This window comes from Panthera pardus, unplaced genomic scaffold (genome assembly GCF_024362965.1).
Source record: "Panthera pardus isolate Hobbes unplaced genomic scaffold, ASM2436296v1 HiC_scaffold_1, whole genome shotgun sequence".
Classification (NCBI taxonomy): Eukaryota; Metazoa; Chordata; class Mammalia; order Carnivora; family Felidae; genus Panthera; species Panthera pardus.
Window position 1 is genome coordinate 63,869,792 of NW_026526654.1, and position 20,404 is coordinate 63,890,195.

Sequence of the window (20,404 nt, forward strand, 5' to 3'; positions counted from 1 at the left end):
TACTCCCTCTACTCTCTCTCTGAAGGCTTAGCAATAATCAGTTATCTGGAGATTTCTGGAAACCTTTAATTGGCGTTTTATCAAAGCAGACATTGGGAGCTGAGAGCAAGGGCAAGGGGGGGGCGGGCCTTACGGCCGTTGCCAGCACTGCTTCCTGGCTTTTTAATGCTTAGGAAGCAGCCCCTGCTGGATCATTGTTTTTTTTTAAGCCTAAAATAAAACGGTGGGAAATAAATGCTGAAAGTCTGAAAGAAAATAAATGCACGTACACCCGTGATGTGTCCGATCTGACACGCTGGTTCTTTCTGGCTATTTGTGCATATTAAAATGAAAGCGTGTGTGTGTGTGTGTGTGTGTGTGTGTGTGTGTGTGTGTGTTTAGGCAATGTCAAACCGTCGGCAAGAAAGCCACACGCTGTCCGTGTCAAGAGAGGGGCTTTGCGAAAGGAAGGGGAACATGTAGAAACAGCCTGGGGCAGCCGACGATGGACCAGAGGCTCTTGGGCTCGTTTCCACGTGGCTCCCACTTGGGACAACAATTCCGCCCGCTGGTCTTCGGGGCTACATCACGGGTGTTTCCACACACAGCAATCGCGACGTGTTACGGATGTGAGAAGAAAAGGGTGCCAGCGCGATAGCCAGGCCATCCGTTACCAGAGGGCACAGGGGGACTGAACAAGACCCTCCGTGTTTTCCCGTCCGAAGGTTTTCTCGTTGCAGGTGTTCCTTATCGTCTTTCTCTTGGCTCACCGTAGGTCCCGCGGTTCGTGCTTCTGTCGGGTCGAGCGGGCCTAGCTCTGAAAGCTTTGTTATTTTGCAGCAGAAGGCAAGGACCCGCTCCACCTTTCCGTGTTTACCAGCACAGACGTGCCCACGGCTCTCCTCCCTTTTACTCGGACTCCGTCATGCCACTCCACGCCCTCTTGTCTTGCCACACCCCCAGCTGGCTCCCCCCGGTGCTCCCTGTCTGCCGCTTCTGTTCCCTCCCCTGCTCTCATCTGCCAGAACGGCCACAGGCCAGCGCTCCCTCCTGCAGCGGCAGGCTAGCCACTGCCGTGCCCTCACCGGCCTCTCCCTGTCCTCCTCTCCTGGAGCTACTCGCTTCCTCCAGGTGGAGCAGAGGAGCGTCTCGTCTGTGGGTACCTGGGCTTGTGAACAAGCGCCAGACGCCGGACGCTGCCACCGTGGGGCGGGAGTCAGGGGCCCGGAGGAGCTGCATCCTAGCAAACAAGGAGGGCCGGGGACCTTCTGGGGAGCCTAGGGAATAACCCTGCCTTCCCTGAATGGGGATGGTAAGGGCCTTCCCTCACAACCTAGTCTTGCTTTTTAGGATTCCCATCACGTGGCATCACTTTAAATAGCAGAATACCAAGTCTTCAGAAAAAGGTGTATCTTTTCCTCTCTCTCTCGTGTGTGTGTGTGTGTGTGTGTGTGTGTGTGTGTGTGTGTGACAGCATCTAAGCCCGTGCAGTCATACTGTCCAGGAGCGATGCTATTTGTGTAGGCCTTATGTATGCAGGCACTGAAGAAGTGTTTACACACGTACTCTACATAAGTCCAAAGGAAGCCTTATCGGGCAACGTTCTTGGAAGTACACAGGTGCCTTTGCAAGTGTATGTCTGTCTGCGGCGTGGGGGTGGCTGCGAGGAGATGGAAGGAACACGGCCAATGCGTGCTCCCAACCGCAAGGATGACAGGGGCTCCGGGCTAGAGGATGTCACAAAATAGACTGCCGGTGGCTACGGCAGCCAAATGCACGTGGCTGCAGTGTGTCCCCGGTCTGCTCAGACACATGTCCTTCTGATGCCTTTGTTTGAAAAGAGCCGTCCCGTTTAAATTAGTACAGCAGACTGAAACACGATTCCTTCCTGGTCCGATTTTCTAGCTCTTTAATGATTTTAGTTGTTCTGAATCTTCTTCATGTTCCCTGTTTAAGTAATAAGATGGAAGTGTGATGCTTCACCACTGCCTGTGCGTGCACTTTTTGCCCTCTAAAAGTGCATGCCACAACAAGAATGTACCGGTGCTTTCTGCGAAACTCAGAATCTGTTTTTTTATGACTGGGGTTTAGACTTCAAGTCCAAAACACGCATACCTTAGAGGTGTTGTGGGTTTGGCTCCGGAAAATTGCAATAAAGTGAGTCAACTGACTTTTTTTTTTTTTTTTTTTGGCTTTCCAGTGAATAAAAAGTTACGTTTTCACTATAGTCTATTAAGTGGGCAATAGCATTATGTCGAAAGAGACCATGTACGTAAAGGATCTGAGTCATGTGGAGAAAGGACAAATCCACCCCTCCCCATCCCAGCAAATCGAGGAGAGAGGGGGTCAGAACAAAACGACAAGGCTCAGAGCTATGTCTGATCAGGAGCAAATATGGACCAAAACAGCGTCACAATGCTGATAGTCTCTTTGTAACGTAGAGGAGGAAAGCCCGGAGACTCGGAGTCTCCTGGATGGCAGGTCGCTGCGAATTTTGTCAGCAGTTTTCAGCTCAGTCTAACCTCTCCAAAATCACACAGTAGATTCAGCCTCAGTCTGCATTATTTTATCTGTACTAATCACATAATCATTAGTTTTATATTCTCCTTCAAAGCTATAAAAGCTTATGAAGTATCCAACATCTTCACTTCCTACTCACAAATCCCTTATACTTTTAGGGGAAACTAACCAAAACTACATTTTCCTGCCCCCAAACCATGAAAAACGAAAAATCGCTTGTAAAGTGACTGAGTCACAGCTGACTATTCTCCCGACGTCACTTTTTTAGATACACCACTTCTGAAGTTATTTATATTATACAAATAACCTTCTCATAAGCCACTGTGGGTGTGAAATGTAAAACAAGCTAAATTTGATCCCCCCCAAAGGGTTGGGGTTACGCTATGTGATTTTCTCCCTCCCAGTTACCATTCATTACATTGCTGGCAGCAAGGAAGGCCAGAAAGAGGCAAGCATTTCAAGAGCTCTCCCGTGTAGGTGCTGGGCTTAGATTTCACTCAGATTTCACTCTGCAGCCGAGCAATCCATCTTACCCTGCTGTAAGACAATACTTTCAAATCCACTTATCAATGTCAGGCCACACTTCAGTATCAAAGAAAGCCAGGATGAAACGATCAGATTTACAAACTTCATATAAAAGGTTGGTTGCTCACTGTGGTTAGATGAGTGCCCTGATGCACAAACGGGGAAGGCTCTTTTTTTAATGTCCCCGTGACTCAGTCGTTCTCCATTCAGATGTCTGCGTGAAAGCCATGGGCTATGCTAAACACATTTCCCTCACTCTTATCCTTAAGAGGAAACTACCCGCTTGCTTGGGGATCTGTCTGTACCTCCGGTGGCTTAAAACTTTATCAAAATTCATTTGTCTTTTGGAATGAACTTTGACACACCGCTGGCAGGCTCAGGTGATCTCCGCAGGTGCAAGAGTGAAAACAGGTTTTAGATTCTACAGAGCGAAGCTGCCAGGAGGTTTGAGAGGGTGCAGGCCGACTGTCCCACAGACTGACTTCGGGAAAGTCTGCACAGGTGTCTGATACGAGCGACGTGCACGTCAGCGTATGCACGAAGCAGAGACGTTGCGTTCACTTACTTGTTCCTGGAGGACTTTAAGTAATGCTTGCGTGTGCGACTGCTCTTCCTTTGCTTGTTCCAGTTCCGACTTCTTGTTGTTTAACTCCTCCTGGATGGTCAGCAGTTGCTGTGAAAGTAAGAATAGTTAAGGTAAATAGAATGATGGCCAGGAGATGGCAAGATATTAAAAATATCCATTCAAAACCTGAGAAGATTTTTTTTTTATGGCTTAAAGGCTTAATCCAGACTTCAGCTAACTTTTTCTTTTTTAAAGTTTATTTATTTTGAGAGAGAGAGAGAGAGAGCGAGCATGGGAGGGGCAGAGATAGAGGGAGAGAGAGAGAATTCCAAGCAGGCTCTGCACTGTCAGAACGGAGCCGGATTTGGGGCTTGAACTCACAAACCGTGAGATCGTGACCTGAGCCCAAACCAAGAGTTAGAGCTTAACTGACTGAGCCACCCAGGCGGCACGCCCCCACCACTTAGTGTAATGAGTATTGCAGGTTTTGACACATTATTAGGCCATTTGCGATACTGCTATGCAACGAAACGAATCTGTTCGAGCTATTTGCAAAGGCATCATCATAATCCTTCGAACAAATGCGCATTTGTCAACATGTAGAGAACAGTGTTAGTAGACAACATGTTTTGATAGACGAAGAAATGAAATAATAATAAAAAAAAAAAACCTGGATCTAATCCGTCAACTTATCCACTGTTTCTTCATTTTCCATAGGACAGGAAAACCGGCCTTACAGTGGCTCCGTGAAGCCACCTCACCCAGTGGCTGGGTCCACAAAAGATCCTTTTACTTTCTCTGTTATGACGGTGATGTTTTATTAGATCAGCAGGACTGAAGTCCAAACTGCAATCAATATATCAGCCGAGAAAACTGCTGATATAAGCTGTCAAAACACTAAGCTATGGCCTACGCTGCTATTTTTAAGCAGGGCCACTGAAGGGATTTCTGTAAGCCTTGCCTTGAGCCTTCCTCGCCCTATCAACTGTAACTCATGTTGAGGCTTACCTTGTCTGCCAAAAGCACGGTACGGCCCGGCACTAATTCTTTGGAACAGGGCTGTATGTGACTATATACGTGGGCTGCAAAATACATTCAAGAGCTTCCAAACAGGCCGTAGCAATGGCTGTGTCTGCTCAAAGCTTCTTAACAACAAAGGACCAGTCGGGAAAGACAGAGGAGCATTTTTTCTGCTACCGAACATAACAAATGCCGCACTAATGATCTGAAATGTTAGTGCATTCCTGCCACGAAGGTGGCTGTCTCCAACATCAAGGCTGCTTCTTTGGGGCCTTGACAAGCCGGCTGTGCGGCTGCTGGCCAGCTCTTAACTATCAAGGCCTGAATAAACACTGGCGCTGGATTTCTGATGCTTAAACCCACCAACTGGAAGGATTAAATTAAGTCTTTAAAACCTAGTTTTGGGGTGTGTTGGGGACTAGGAAGCACTCAGAAAAACACACTCTGCTTTCCCTTGGGCTGGCTTGCCCTGTTCCCTCCTTTGGCACTGGATGTAAATTCGGGAACCGACTTTCGTGCCCCCTAGCGTAAGTGGCGATATCCTTGCAATACTCTAAAAACCCTATTTCACCACCAGCCCGTATCATAACGACACGTGAGGTAGTACACACGTCCCACACCGGCTCCCTTAACACCTTGTGTGATTTAATTGTGCATCAGTTGATTGAAACACAGAAACCGGGGAGCCCGTATTGTCCTCTGGCACCGTGACAAGTACCTAAAATGACTGCTTCCAAACATTGGGGGGTGACTCTGTTCCTTCATTGTCATTCATGACTGGCCCCAGAACAGCTCTCGGGGGATCTGGTGTTCTGACTTTCGATGACGCCTGGTGAATTTTTACATATTAGACAAGTTTCAGATCCGATCCTTAAACCTCCTTTAAAAATGAGCCAAAGGAAGGACAGGAAATCGTCTTCAAGAGTAGGTAGCTTAGGTTTGTTCCCTGCCACACTGGGGGTAGCAACGCTCAGAAACAACTCATGTCCAGCGGAAGGGTGTCGGCTGCGTTAGTGATGGTGCATCTGTTCAAGGGAAACTATGCAGCCGTTGAAAACGAAGTTGCACAAAGGTCTTTGGACAACACAGAAGAAGCTGCCAATACACTCTTCTCCCCACGAAGACTTCAGGTTACAAAAAGGTTTCATTATGGAGCCTACTTAAGATTCTCTCTCTCTCTTCATCTACCCTGACCTTGCTCACATGCGCTCTTTCTCAAAGAAATAATAATAATAAAAATAAATAAAAATACAAAATGTTAATTATATAAGTATAGCCGACCTACAATGGTATATTAGTTTTAGGTATACAACATAGTGATCTGACAAATGTGTGCATTGCTCAGAGCTGACCTCAATAAGTGTGGTCACCATCTGTCACCACACAAAATTATTACTTTATTATTGACTCTATTCCCCAGGCTGTACTTTTCCCCTCTGTGGAATCACACTTTTAAAAATAAAATGTTTTCTCTCTCATCCCCACTTCCTCTTTATATGTAGGCAACCACTTTCAATGGTTTCCATCTTTGTTTGAATGTGTTTTTCTAAAATACATATTGTTGTTTCCTGAGCATGCATTCTTATGGGATGTTGCCGTATCTCTTGTTATTTACGTTTTTACTAGGGATTATTTTTTAAAGACCCATTCCTGTTAATATGTGTGTATCTCATCTGTTGCTCCTGATGGCTGTACAACAATCTCTGAGCTACATCCACCCGGTTATACCTAATCCGCTCTCGCAGAGAAAGCCACTCAGATTATCTCTAGCTCTCCTCACTCTATACAAGGTTGCAGTGGAACATGCGGGTGCATGGTAGCTTACGGACCTGCGGCAGAACTCCCTAGGCATTCAGCAGGGGAAATGCCGCTTCCTAGGGTGTACCCAAGATGCCAGTTTGCCCAAGCTGCTGTGCCGAATGTCTGTGCCAGTCCACCCGCCCACCAGTGGGGTACGAGAGTCCCCGTGCCCCACGGCCACACTAACGCTTAGCACTACCCACCTGGTTTTCTACTATTTGTCAGATAGTTCTAATTGCTGTCTAATCATATAAAGGTTATTCACTGGAAATACGTTTGGGTACTTCTCTACACCCCTTGTGATTTTTAAACCTCTCATCAGATGCTTGCTGGCTGCTGAGGCTTCCATTTACACTTCAAGGGCAGTCGTTCTTAATATGGGGAACTTTTCAAAATAGGACTGATTCTTGGGCCCTCAAGAAGACCAATTAACTCAGAATATCTAGGCAATGATACGTTTAAAAAAATGCCTTAACAGAGAATTCTAATGTGTAACTGGAATAAATGCCACTGTTTCCTTTAATGCTCATTTAAACCTCATTCTACCACACTGTGACTTCCATCTAGAGTATTCCACTCAAACTATCGTCACTGAATCACTGATGCTTTTCTACTGGCTGACTAGCATGCCGGGTTCTCTTCTCCTGCTCGGTACCTTCCCCAGGTGCTCTGTTCACACCCATGGCCTCAACTCCACATCTTACGTGCTTATGCCTTACCAGGGTGACTCTACAGTCTGTGCCTCATTCCCAAAACCCGGAAGTCCACCCCTCCCCTTTTATCACCTTGGGAACCTCCCTGCCCGGTCCTCTGCCTTTTCTCCCTCCCAGCCTCACTGTCGTAGTTAAGGCAGCCCCTCTCCTCTCCTCTGGCTCTGCTTGTCCCCCTTGTCATTCACCCTGTACTCCTCACAGAAGTGACCTCCTAAAAAATGAAAGTGCTCCCATGCTTAAAAAATATGGTTGGCTCAGCATTTTTCAGAGAACTAGAACAATAATACTAAAATTTGTATGGGACCACAAAAGACCTCAAAAAGCCATAGCTATCTTGATAAATAAGAATAAAGCTGGAGGTATCACAATTCCAGATTTCAGGATATACTACAAAGCCACAGTCATCAAAACAGAATGGTACTGGCACAGACACACACAAAAACAGACACACAGATCAATGGAACGGAACAGAGAGCCCAGAAATAAACCTATATGTATATATAGGTATATATATATATATATATATAGTCATATATATGGCCAATTAATCTACAACAAAGGAGGCAAGAATATGCAATGCGAAAAGACAGTCTCTTCAATAAATGGTGTTGGGAAAACTGGACAGCTACATGCAAAAGAATGAAACTGGACCACTTTCTTACACCACACACAAAAATAAACCCAAAATGAATTAGAGACCTAAATGTGAGACCTGACACCATAAAACTCCTAGAAGGAAAGGTAGGCAGTAATTTCTCTGGCATCAGCCATAGCAGTATTTTTTTCTACATGTGTCTCCTAAGGCAAGAGAAACAAAAACAAAAATAAACTATTGGGACTACACCAAAATAAAAAACTTTTGCACAGTGAAGGAGATCATTAACAAAACAAAAAAGCAACCTACTGAATGGGAGAAGATATTTGCAAATAACATATTTGACAAAGGGTTAACATCCGACATATATAAAGAACTTACACAACTCAACACCAAAAAATGCTGTATGCCTGAAATTAATGTAACATTGCGTGTCAACTATACTTCAATAATATAATTAAAAAATACTTTTGGTTCTCCAAACTCTACTGGAGAAAATCCAAAGCCCTGATCTCATCCTTCCCTGGATGTGTGAGGTCCTTTCATGTCTCTGTGACAAGATCATTACCCAGAGTTCTGCTTGGCAGGCTCCTACTCATTTTTAGGCCAACATCGAAAAGAATGTTTTTCGATGAGTACCACCCGTAGGATGACTTTATGCACTAGAAAACAGCCCCATCCAATAGGAAGACAAGACTCCTCACTAGGGCACATAGTTTGGTGGTGATGTGGGGGCTCGATTTAATTTCCACTTGCCCATCTGGCCTGGTGCCTTTATCCAGGGCAGAAGCTGCAGGACCATATGCAGTGTCTTGGGTTCTTTTGCAGTAAAGACCTCCTTCAATCACCCGAGCAAAGTTAATTGTCCGAACTGCTACACTCCCAAAGCATTTTATACGAAAGATTACCTGTCATAGGTATCTCAACGAGACTATACCCACCAATGGCAGGGTCAGTCGTTAGGTCGTCCCTGACACATAGTGTAGGTGCTGAATGAATGAATGAGTACAGAAATGAATGAATGCTTCCTCTGATTTCCCCACTGCTATGGGATTAAACCATGATCTAGTAAAACAAAACAAAACCAAAAACTGCACACACATGGACAAAAACCAAAACAACCACAATAACAAAAACTACCTGAGAATCTATCACCGTGTGATTTATTATTCTAGACATATGGAGACATATGGATATATGGAACTTTCAGAGGAAAAGAGCAGCTCCATTTAAGACATTTTAAGACATTTTGATTCATTACTCTGGTGGTTCCAGATAGCCTTCTTAATCTAATGGGGACTATTTCTTAAAAGGCTAAGGGAATCTACTCAATGAATGTATAATTTTATAACTTCTTCCCCATGTTCCACCAGAAACAGAACAAAACCACCACCGGAGGAAAAATACAATCAACATCCCTAGGCTGTTTTCTGCATTCTTCAAGATGAATGCCTTCTTTTGTTTACAAAGCATACACTCGTGAGCCTAATATTTATGTATTCAAAGCAGTGGTGAGATGGTCCACAACTAGATAATTTAAGTCCGCCTTCCTGGTTCTTTTTCACTTGAAATTTATGAGACCGTATCATATCCTTTCTAGTTAGGATGTTCAAGTACTAACGTGTCTCAATTACAGAAGTTCACAGGCAGCTAGAACTTAATCAGAAGAGTCTCTCGGTTGGACTGGCTGAGCTACAGCATAGTTTTAATTCAACAGTGGACAGTATGATATTAAGCAGATGCACTATTCCAATTTTTGGCGGTTACAATGGAGGGTGTTCCAATTAGACAATTATCCATATGCCAATCAAGTGCAAACACTCTGGCAGACAATAACAGGTAAATAAAGGCCGCACCTGACACATCTTGGTATTTCCAGGCCACTGATTTAATAGGATAATTTGTAATGCTCTTTGGGGATGCAGACTTCAGCGCGTAATGGGTCTTTCTCTCTGGCAAATTCAAAGAGCATTACAAATGTTATTTGGAGCCCCAGAATAAGTGAGGTCGCATCTCCATTTTTACAGATGGGCGAGTCGTAGGCACACAAAGGTTAAGCCATGTATCCAGGGCCACACTGTCTGGGAGAGACCTTACCACTCGCACGTCTCAATTTTCCTGCTTTAAACCGTGGTTCCTACCCTGGCAACCACACGGCACTGTCAGTTTAAAATGGAAATCAGGACATGCCAAACTTAAAATCCTCCTAGCAACGACTTCTACCTAGGCATTCGCCATTTCCACTTAAAAGCAAGCCCGGTGGCAGACATGCTTTTGTGTGCACTTCTGTGAACTCTGCAGTGGATTGAACTCTGCGTTAAAAACCGTAGCCCCTTCTTTGTCTTCTTTCCTTGAATTTTATAATTGTGCTACCAAGGTAAAGTTTTGATATGGCTAACAGATTACAGAAGGTTAGATTCGTGCATAAAAGGCTGGAGATATTTGAACCCACAGAGGGTCATCGATTTAAATTTAAATGTGGTTTTGCTCTTTTGACTGAGTTTTAATAAATGTTGTTCCATCTCCATAACTTTGCTCTACATTAGATGCCCTACTCAGTGGGATGTGCTTTTGAAGCCAGTCAAACACCACCTAAGGAAATGAAGTCCAGGGACTTCCAAAGGCCATGGTAGATGCGACTGTGTCTGGACCGACCAATCTGGGCAGCCGGTTTCGTATCTAGGCTACGCCTGAGGGTATCCAGCATCACCCTGTGAGTGCCCCTTGCCTCCAACCTGATTTCCCTGTATATTTTAGTCTGCAATCTGAACCTCACCTACGGCCAGCTCTGCCAGACCCCTGGCACCTTGTCCTGCCATAAGGTGCCGGGATACATGCACTAATCCTTTCTTCCTTGGTGAGTTCCTGCTACCCAAACACAGCATACTGTTCTCCTCCCCGCCCCCCCCCCCCCACCGGTACTCTCCAAACCCTCCAACTTCTCTTTTTTTTCAAAGGAGATAGAAATTTACTAACTGCACCGCATGGGAGCAGCGGGCTGGACGGCAGCGGAGAGGCTGTCTGCCACCCTCCGCCCTCTCAATCCTGTTTTGGTTCTCACGGATTGCAGAACCACTTCAGAATGTCAGCCTTAGGTCCTGCTGATGAAGTCACCTGGGCCTGCTTTGCATCCATCTCTGTGAATCCCGGGCCAATCCCCGGTTGTTAGGGAAAGTCTGAGATGGGGAAAATCAAGTGCATATTACCATAATGCAAAAAGCAAGGCTGTGCCTAAAGGCAAACACATCTAACAGTGTTCCTGACAGAGGAGAGAAAGCTGGCTCAGGGGAAGGACAGTCATTTACCACCTGGTAGCAACAACTTTCACTTCTCTCCTTGGGAAGAAAAAAAAAAAAAAGATGGAATTGAACTAGCCTGAATTTTCTTGTCACACAAGGTGGTAAGACTCCTCAAGATCTATTCTAGTTTAAAATGTCATCCGCCTCCACCTGGGGATGAAACTGGTCTTCAATTTACGGCAAGGGACAAGGGTAACCAAGCCTGTGGCCTGTTTTATCAATCGCGGTGCCTTCCACTCTGCCTCCAGCACGGTGACCCCTGGGGGAGAAACATCTCCAGGAGAGAGAGCTCCACCGTTCAGATGACTGATAACAGGAACACTGGATCATAGAAATGAAATTGTGCTCCGAGCCTAATATCCTATTACACCAGGCTATACATATTTAATTCCTTGGGTCTTTCCTCATAAATCAATTCCTTCAGGCCCTTAATCTCGTCAATATCTTTTCTGATATTGAATTTTAAATGCCATTCTCATTGCTAGGCAGAAAGGCAATCTCTTGCTCGTGATGGGATCAGGCGTCATTTACAGCCCAGAGACGCCTGGAGTGCTGCCCTATTCCCTGACCTGGCTGTCAAGATCCTAATGTCAGCCAGAGAGCCAAACAGCCCAAACAGGCCCGACTGGGCTTGCCCTCTCTCATAGGTCAAGACCATGCACCCCAGGCTCGTGACCATCAGTACACTGGAAGCCTGAGCCGTTCCTGGGAGGCTGGTGAGAAAGCAAGTGTTTTCAAGGGTTTGGGTCCTCCAGGGGATGCCTGAGACCCTGAGGCATGAGGCGCCCTGCCGCCCCACCCAGGCCAGGATGCTCTGGCAAGGGGGCCTTTCTTGGAACCTGTGAATAAGGGTCTGATGGAAGGACACACAGTGTGCACACATCTGAGCAAGATCTCGCAGGGCGTGGGCACAGGCCGTGGATTCTCTAGACCAGGGGAAGTGCACAACCGCAGAGAGCAGGGGTGTTTCCGGCTTCCCAGGGGCTGACCCATGATCCTGGGATTTCCCTTGCTGTAGAGAAAGAGAACAGTCCACAGATTCGTGAGAAATTTGCAAAATTTCCAAAGGGAAGCAGGAGCGATAAATATTAAGGCTTCAAGAGTGACCAAGAGGTGGGGAAACACAGGGAAACACAGACATGCGGATTTGGGGGCCTAAGTCTGCAGGCGGCAGGGGGCTATCAAGGGCCGAGCCCCGGGAGCCGTGTATCTCAGTGCAGGAAATAAACAGGTGCAACTGTACAAAATGTAACAATAAAAAAACGACCTAAAGGTCCATCCATTTATTATCACTGTGGCCCAGCAATTCTACATAAAAATCAATGATAAAACACTCCCTTCTGACAAAAACTCCTTTGTTGTCCTAAAATTGCTGCAGTTATTGTTAGGATTTAGTATGTATGAAATCTTCAAATGAGCACATTTTCACTACTCAGCCTTTAACAAACGTACCCTGTGCAGAGTCTAAATTGGAAAATGTCCAGTTTCTGCTCCCACTCCCAACCCTCCCTACCCTCCCCCCACCTCACAGCGGGGTCTCTGCGGCACACACTGGCTTTAGAATCTATTGAGCCTGTTCTGGACACAGTGTCTCCAATCCCATTAGGGGTACAGGCATCCCTACATTGATACAGTAGATCTGAAATCAACAAAGGTAGCACAGACTATTACAAAGACTAACAGGTAGGACCTGAGCTACTTCAGTTCCTTGTACCGGATCCAGGAAAGAATTTTTATGTTTAGAATGTAAACTGTAAAACACGGTGAGAACCATGAGTGGTATTTATTTTTGCACTAAAGTGCAACCTTTAGGTCCTATGTTAAGTAATCTTACTGAATTTTCAGTGTTTTAGAAATTGAAACGCGTTCTTTTTGTTGTATTTCTTTTTTCATTTATTTTTGAGAGAGGAGAGAGAAAGAGAGAGAGAGAGAATGTGAGTGTGAGTGGGGGAGGGTCAGAGAGAGAGGGAGAGAGACAATCCCAAGCAGGCCCCACCACTGTAAACACAGAGCTGGAGGGGGGGCTTGATCTCAGGAATCGTGAGATCATGACCTGGGCCAAAATCAAGAGTTGGACGCTTAACCAACTGAGCCACCCACGTGCCCTAAAATGCATTATTTTTCAATTGTTTGCTTTATAACTAAAGGACAAAGAAAATATTACATCAGCGGTACAACTAATAGTTTCCTGAACTATACCTTTTTCATTTGGTTTTATTAAAACTCACTTATTTACTGGACGATTATTTACATACTATTGTCTGTACCGTAATCCAAGTTCAAACTGTTAGATTAAAACAAACCAACAACCTACTGACTAGATTTTTTTCCCTTACACTGCACTGTTTTAATTTTTGGGTTTTTTTTTTTTTTTTTTTTTTTTTTTACAGGCATAATTATATGTGAAAATCAACAGGAATGTCACTGTCTGTGTTTCCTTCCTGGTTGTTATTATTCACTTTATGTTATGATAATTACTGAAAATAATTTTGTCATTTAGAGGAGGATGTTTAGGAAAGGATCTTCTCTGAGTGTCAAATTACACTAGCCCCCCCCAGCAGGCAGCCCAGCGCCTGGGCAGGAGAGGGAGATCATGACCCTGGCCTGCTGGGTTTGGTGGGGGAGGGGGTGGTGGGAAGGACAGGTTTCATCAGAGGTGGTTTTAGAGACCATTTCTTTCACTTGGATATCCTCCTAGGAGGGACTTGTATTAAAAAGATACTTTTTAGTTTTCTAATCCAAAGAGGTTACTGGTCATAATACCTTATATCCTGATAAAGCAACATTAGTATGAAAAACAAACATGCATATTTCCAAATACTGGTGAAAAGGCAAAAAATAAGCCACTAGTTAGCATTTCAAAGGCTAGCATGGTTAGCTTTCTTGCTGACTTGCCGTGTGGCCTGCAAAACACTTTACTGCTTCTGGTCTCCTCTTTTCTCTCACAACTGTGTCATGAGGAATAATTTATCATTTGAAAAACAATGCATCAATTAATTTCTTGCATACTGAATACAGGAAAAGCCGAAGCGAAAGTGGTTTGGCAGGCCCTAAAACCTATTTTCCTTTCTTCAAATGATTTTTCTTTTTTCATAGTGTAATTTGCAGGCTCATTTCAGCTTTCTGGTTTTCACTTTCTTCAGATGTTAAAGATAACCATACTCACCAGTGGGGTACTGTGGAACTAAAGAACATCCATTAAGTATGTGAGGCTCCTTGAATGGCAAAGGGCGCCAAGTTAAATCAAAGTGCTATTCTTATCTTCTTTGCTAGAGTGGAGACGCTAAGACCCAGCAAGGTCAAGTGACTTTTAGCTTACTGTGAGTGGACTGGGCGGTCCGTTCTGGGGATTAGTATTCTAAGAGAAAGGGCTGTGGTTCAGCCCCACCCCGGCCAGGCTGGTTACCCACCTTCAGCCAATTTTCAAACTGCAGGGCCAGCCAACTCGAATTAACACCATTCATGCAATTCACAAGAGAAGGCATCAAATGCTTTGCTGAAGTAGGAGTCTATGTCAGTGATATTCTCTCCATCGCCTTTGCTGGCAATTCCACTGCAAATGATAATCCAATTTGCTGGGATTTTATTTATGCCTATCACTTTTTTTTTTTCCAGTTATATGAGGTGGTCATCACCCCAGTCTCTGGGCACATGTACAGCTGTTAATGTAGAAATTTAAAATAGTAACATGCTTTCCTGCCAGATTGGCCCACTCACTTCAAACAAGAACTTGATTGAACAGCTGGGTCTTGCACCGTGCTCTAAAGGCCAATAGAGATTTGTTCCTTCTTTGCAGGGTTTATAACCGAGTCATGGTCAGAGCTTATGGCTAGAAAACCCTTTATGGGTGACTTTTGACCAAAGTCCTGTGCCCATCTTTGGAGGTGGCTTATCCAAAGTGATCTGGGCCTCATTGAGTTTAGCTCCTGGGAAGCCAAGCCATGCTCATTCTAGATGCATTAACATCAGGTATTACCATCGTCACTGACCTCCTCCATGGCAGTTTTAGGAAAGCAGCTTTGGACTTAATGGTTATGGGATAAGAACGTGTGTTGGGGTCTTGAGAGCTTTAACTTGAATCATAATGGTGAGAAAGTTGTAACGATCTAACACGTTCTGCAGAAAAATGAAGTGAGAGAACATGGCCGCAAGTTCTATCTCTGCATCAGCGCTAGACGCCTAAGGATGGGAAACTTTCTCTGCTGCGGGTCTAGAAGGCCTTCACCGCCTCTATGACTTACCACCCGATTAACCACTGAACTTGAGGGAAGCTAATTCAATGATTGCAACTTTCCCATGTCTTCCTTGTTAACACAAGTTATCATTTCTTTATAGTAGGAGACTAGGACATCTAGGGGCAGGATGAGAAGGAGGGATAGCCCTTGAACTTAGCACTTGGGATCTTTAGAAGCCACTGGGACAAGATCTGCAAATAAAAAGGCACATTCATCTATGACAGAAGAGGTGTGAGGCGGGGGAAGGCGGCTTGCTCCCCCCAAAGTCTCCAAGTTATTTCAATACACTGAATCTGGTCTGGAAGCCCACGTGATAGGAGTCTCATTGTAACTAGAACCTTCGGAGATCTCCAAGTTTTCCCTGTTCCCTACTCCAGGGCCAAGCCCAAGGTAGACAGCTGCAGGCACAGGGAAGAGCAGGTTCCCTCAGGGGCTTTAACCACCGCAGGTGGACCCTGTGACAGCTACTCAGCCCCTGGACTATCTCAGGTTTTCTCTGTCTCTGAACCGCAGACCATCTTTAAGGGCAAAACAACAGTAGCAGCAGCAACAATAAAAAGCCTCAGCAAATACTGTCACTGTGAAGGACGCCCCCTACTCTTAATACCTGGGCTGAATTCTATCTGGTAAAATAAAATGCGGCACCAGCCATCTTGCATGGACCTCAAAAGTGCAGACAGAAAATTACCACTTTAAACCAATCTTCTCTGCTCTGGAAACATTAAATATAGGAAGCATTAAAGAAGTGACCGGAATTACTGAGACCCTTTACAATAAATGGTGTCAGCATGGCCATGAATGATAACAGCAAAAAAGGCTCCCAAGGTATAAAAATTAACAGAAATTAGAGCTGTGGCTTTATACTTAATATCAATCTACCCTGTGAAGTGTTTCTCCAGCCTTAGCAATCCCCTCATTCAAGACCAGCGACTGCATGCATTTTAACATTACGGGTGGAAGGAAGTCTACCCATGTACCTTTAATGACAATTTCAATCACAGGTTTTGCTGAAGTCAGCTAGACAACCCCTCCTGACAATGATGCCACAGAAAAGATCATCATCCATGATAAATGGCTAGTTAAGTGTGCATTCTAGAAACATGGGATAATGCCCAGGTTAGTGTTAATGGCTTTTAATTTTTCAAAAGGAAAGAATAGGGAAACCATTTCTAGAGTCTGCTGGTAGACTTTGTGCAGTAACCATTTTTGCTTCCAGACGACAATTTGAAAATGTAAATTATGATAGAAAGCAAGTCACACAAAGCAGTTCCTTTCTAGTCCAAGTAATTTTGTCAAGATGAAAAAAGATCGTGTCAGGATTACTCTGGGAGAGTTAAAAAATAATCACTTGTTTTGCCACTGAGTTCACTGTGGATAATCCTCAACCAGATAAGAACATTCTCTTTTAATGCAAGTTGTTAAAACCTTCCTTTTTCCTTTGGCTATTTTAGTTGTAAATCACGGGTGGATATTCTGTAGCTATTAGACTGATTATTCTAGTTTAATCCTGTTAATGGGATATGTTGCGTTAATGGCTTTCTGTAATGTTGAACTAACCTTGAATTCCTGGGATAAATCCAATAGGGTGGTTTATAAAATACCAGATTAATTATATCAGCACTCTCAACAATAGCCAAATTATGGAAAGAGCCTAAATGTCCATCAACTGATGAATGGATAAAGAAATTGTGGTTTATATACACAATGGAATACTACGTGGCAATGAGAAAAAATGAAATATGGCCTTTTGTAGCAACGTGGATGGAACTGGAGAGTGTGATGCTAAGTGAAATAAGCCATACAGAGAAAGACAGATACCATATGGTTTCACTCTTATGTGGATCCTGAGAAACGTAACAGAAACCCATGGGGGAGGGGAAGGAAAAAAAAAAAAAAAAAAAAAGAGGTTAGAGTGGGAGAGAGCCAAAGCATAAGAGACTGTTAAAAACTGAGAACAAACTGAGGGTTGATGGGGGGTGGGAGGGAGGGCAGGGTGGGTGATGGGTATTGAGGAGGGCACCTTTTGGGATGAGCACTGGGTGTTGTATGGAAACCAATTTGACAGTAAATTTCATATATTAAAAAATAAAAAATTAAAAATTAAAAATTAAAAAAAAAAAACAGATTAAGTTACCTTTTTAAAAAGAATTTTAAATCTATGTTCCTAAGTGAGACTGACTTATAAACTCCTCCCCCCCAACTTCTTTTTTTTTTTTTTTTTTTTACCATCCTTGCCCCTTTTTGGTATCAAGTACCTTTGCCTTCTGAATTAGTTGCGATGTGTTTCCTTCTTTTCTATTTTCTGAAGAAGTTTATAAAAGAGAGTGTTTGGTAGAACTTGACCCTAAAGCCATTTCGGGTCTGTTGCTTTAATGCTAAGATTTTGATGATTTTTACTGATAGGTTCAGGCTTTCATTGTTCCCCTGATTTAATTTTGATAAGGTTTTTTTTTTCCTCCTGGAATTTATATCACTTCAGTTTAAAATTTTATCATTTCTGATCTTCTCACATCTCTTTAATCTGCCACATATGCAGTTATACCTCATTTTAATTTTTAGTATTGTTTATCTGGTCCTTCTCTCTCTCTCTCTCTCTTTTTTTTTTTGCAATCACTGTTACCAAAGATTTTCCATTTTTATTAGTCTTTTCAAATAAACAGCATTTAGCTTTGTTGATCTTCTCTATTGTATGGCTGTTTGCTATTTTAGTCATTTCTATATTTTTATCATCCTTCTTTGTGTTTATATTTTTTAGTAAGAGTTGGATGCTTACTCCTGTTTCTACTTTTCTTTCTTGTCAAAACATACATTTAAAGTGCGGGTTCCTGGGTGGCTCAGTCGGTTAAGTGTCTCGCTTCAGCTCAGGTCATGATCTCATTGTTCATGGGTCTGAGCCCCGCGTTGGGCTCTGTACTGAGAGCTCACAGCCTGGAGCCTGCTTCGGATTCTGTCTCCCTCTCTCTCTGCCCCTCCCCCCTCTCATGCTCTCTCTCTCTCTCTCTCTCTCTCTCTCTCAAAAATAAATACACATCAAAAAAATAATAAAAATTTTAATGTTTCCTCTAGGTTCTGTTTTAGCTGCATCCCAGAAGTTATTGCTATGTTGTAATTTAACTATCAATTACTTGTGGGTATTTTAAAATTCCATTTCTGATTTCATTGGATTTGTGGGTTTAGATGTGTGCCTTGAAATTTCCAAATGCATAAGACTTATTTTAGTTATCTTTAGTGACATGGATTCCTTAACAATTGTGCTGTGGTCACAAGATGCGAGAGTGCTCCTTTGAAATTTGCAGAGATTTGCTTTAAGATGTAGCGTAAGAGGGGCACCTGGGTCGCTCGGTCGGTTAAGCGTCCGACTTCGGCTCAGGTCATGATCTCACGGTCCGTGAGTTCGAGCCCCGCGTCGGGCTCTGTGCTGACAGCTCAGAGCCTGGAGCCTGTTTCGGATTCTGTGTCTCCCTCTCTCTCTGCCCCTCCCCTGTTCATGCTCTGTCTCTCTCTGTCTCAAAAATAAATAAACGTTAAAAAAAAAATTAAAAAAAAAAAAAGATGTAGTATAAGATTATTTTTTGTACATGTTCCAGGTATATGTGAAAGGCACAGTTTTCCATTTATGTCCTATCAAACTTACGGGGGCTGAGTTCCGCGGAAAGTCTTGGTAGACTACAACACTGGAAGGAACAGCAGCAGGAAGGGAATGGCAGAGCTGCTTAGAAAATTGTCCTTTATTTCCTGACATAGTTTAGGGTCTTTCCACTAAAGAGCGAGGTGGGCATGTTCCCTGTTGTCCTTTCAGTCTCAATTTGTCACATAATGTCACTCTCAATATTAGGAAAAACCATTAGAAGGCAATTTTAAGCACTGTACTGCCTGCTTTGGAGGCCTCTTCCCTGTGGTTTCTGATCCCTGGTTCCTTGATAAGCATGGAATGAATAAATAAGAATATCGTTTCCTAGGGCCCACTAAAAGCCATTAGAGCATTCTGGCGGTAGAAGGGTGTGGTGTGCACAGAAACATTTGTGACCACACACACACCCAGTCAGCAGGATGGAAACTCTGCGCTCACTCCCCGAGCGGACATTCTCTGGGAGCCCCGAGGGAGCCTCACTGGCTGCACTAGAGGAGATGACGGGCCAACAAGTTCCCTGGGACCCGAGAGATCAGGGAGCAGGGAGCATGCATGACCTCTAAAGACAGGAGGACTCCATCAAGCCTTCTATTTCAACACAGACTTCTCAGAAAGCCAGTTCCATTCAGTCAGGGAGAGAGGATTATTACTTGTTTGGGCATGTGTAGGGAAAAGCAGCAGAGATTAGGACACAGGGAAGCTGGCTGAGAGTTTTCTGTCACAGAATAAATTGTGCGCGGTGACCCAACAATTTGTTCTTTTCTTCACTCATTTATTCAGATAGTTGTCGGATATGAAGTACTGTGTTAGCCCTGAGAGACCGGTCTTAGGTGCTCACATTAGTTTCAACTGCGATGTCAGAAGAAAAAAGGAATGAACACTTAGTTAACCTGGTGGGGGAAAATAACCCCTGTGCCTCAACTCACTTTTCAGGGGGACGGGAGATGGGTACAAAGGAATGCAAAGGACAAGTTTCTCAGAATGCGGGGATGTAGGGGGAGATGGAGTGAGGACCTGAGGACCAGAAACTGGGAGCCTGGGGCAGCAGAGGTGAAAGAATGGTGGTGGGGTGCTTAGCGCAGTGACTGGACCTCTCCATTTGATTACAAGCAGAAAGTAATGCCGGAATAGGGGCTCGCTAACGCCCTTCCTGTTTTTTTTTTCAATTTTTAATGTTTATTTTTTGAGAGAGAGAAAGAGAGAAATAGAGAGAGGAAGGGGCAGAGAGAGGGAGACACAGAATCTGAAGCAGGCTCCAAGCTCCGAGCTGTCAGCAAAGAGCCCATCGTGGGGCTTGAACTCACAAACCGTGAGATCATGATCTGAGTCAAAGTCGGATGCTCAACCGACTGAGCCACCCAGGCGCCCCACCCTTCCTGGTTTTAATATTCTGTATTTTGTGGTTGTCTTGCTGTAACAACCTTGGTAAAACCGAGCCCATATCCAGTCCAGATTTTGTACGTAAAGCAGAATTCCCATTATCATCTCATTCTACCTTGCTGTTTTACTGTGCGTGGACCCC

General features: G+C 44.2%; 1 protein-coding gene across 12 annotated transcripts in view; it reads right to left on the reverse strand.

Moving 5' to 3' along the window:
• The window catches only part of ENOX1 (ecto-NOX disulfide-thiol exchanger 1), a 572,287-nt gene that overhangs the window by 83,334 nt on the left and 468,549 nt on the right, over positions 1 to 20,404 (reverse strand). For all 12 annotated transcript variants that reach the window (XM_053899210.1, XM_019447475.2, XM_019447469.2 and 9 more), the window contains one exon: positions 3,590 to 3,697. In XM_053899210.1, coding sequence (XP_053755185.1) covers positions 3,590 to 3,697 — 108 coding nt within the window. The remainder of the gene's footprint in view (positions 1 to 3,589; positions 3,698 to 20,404) is intronic.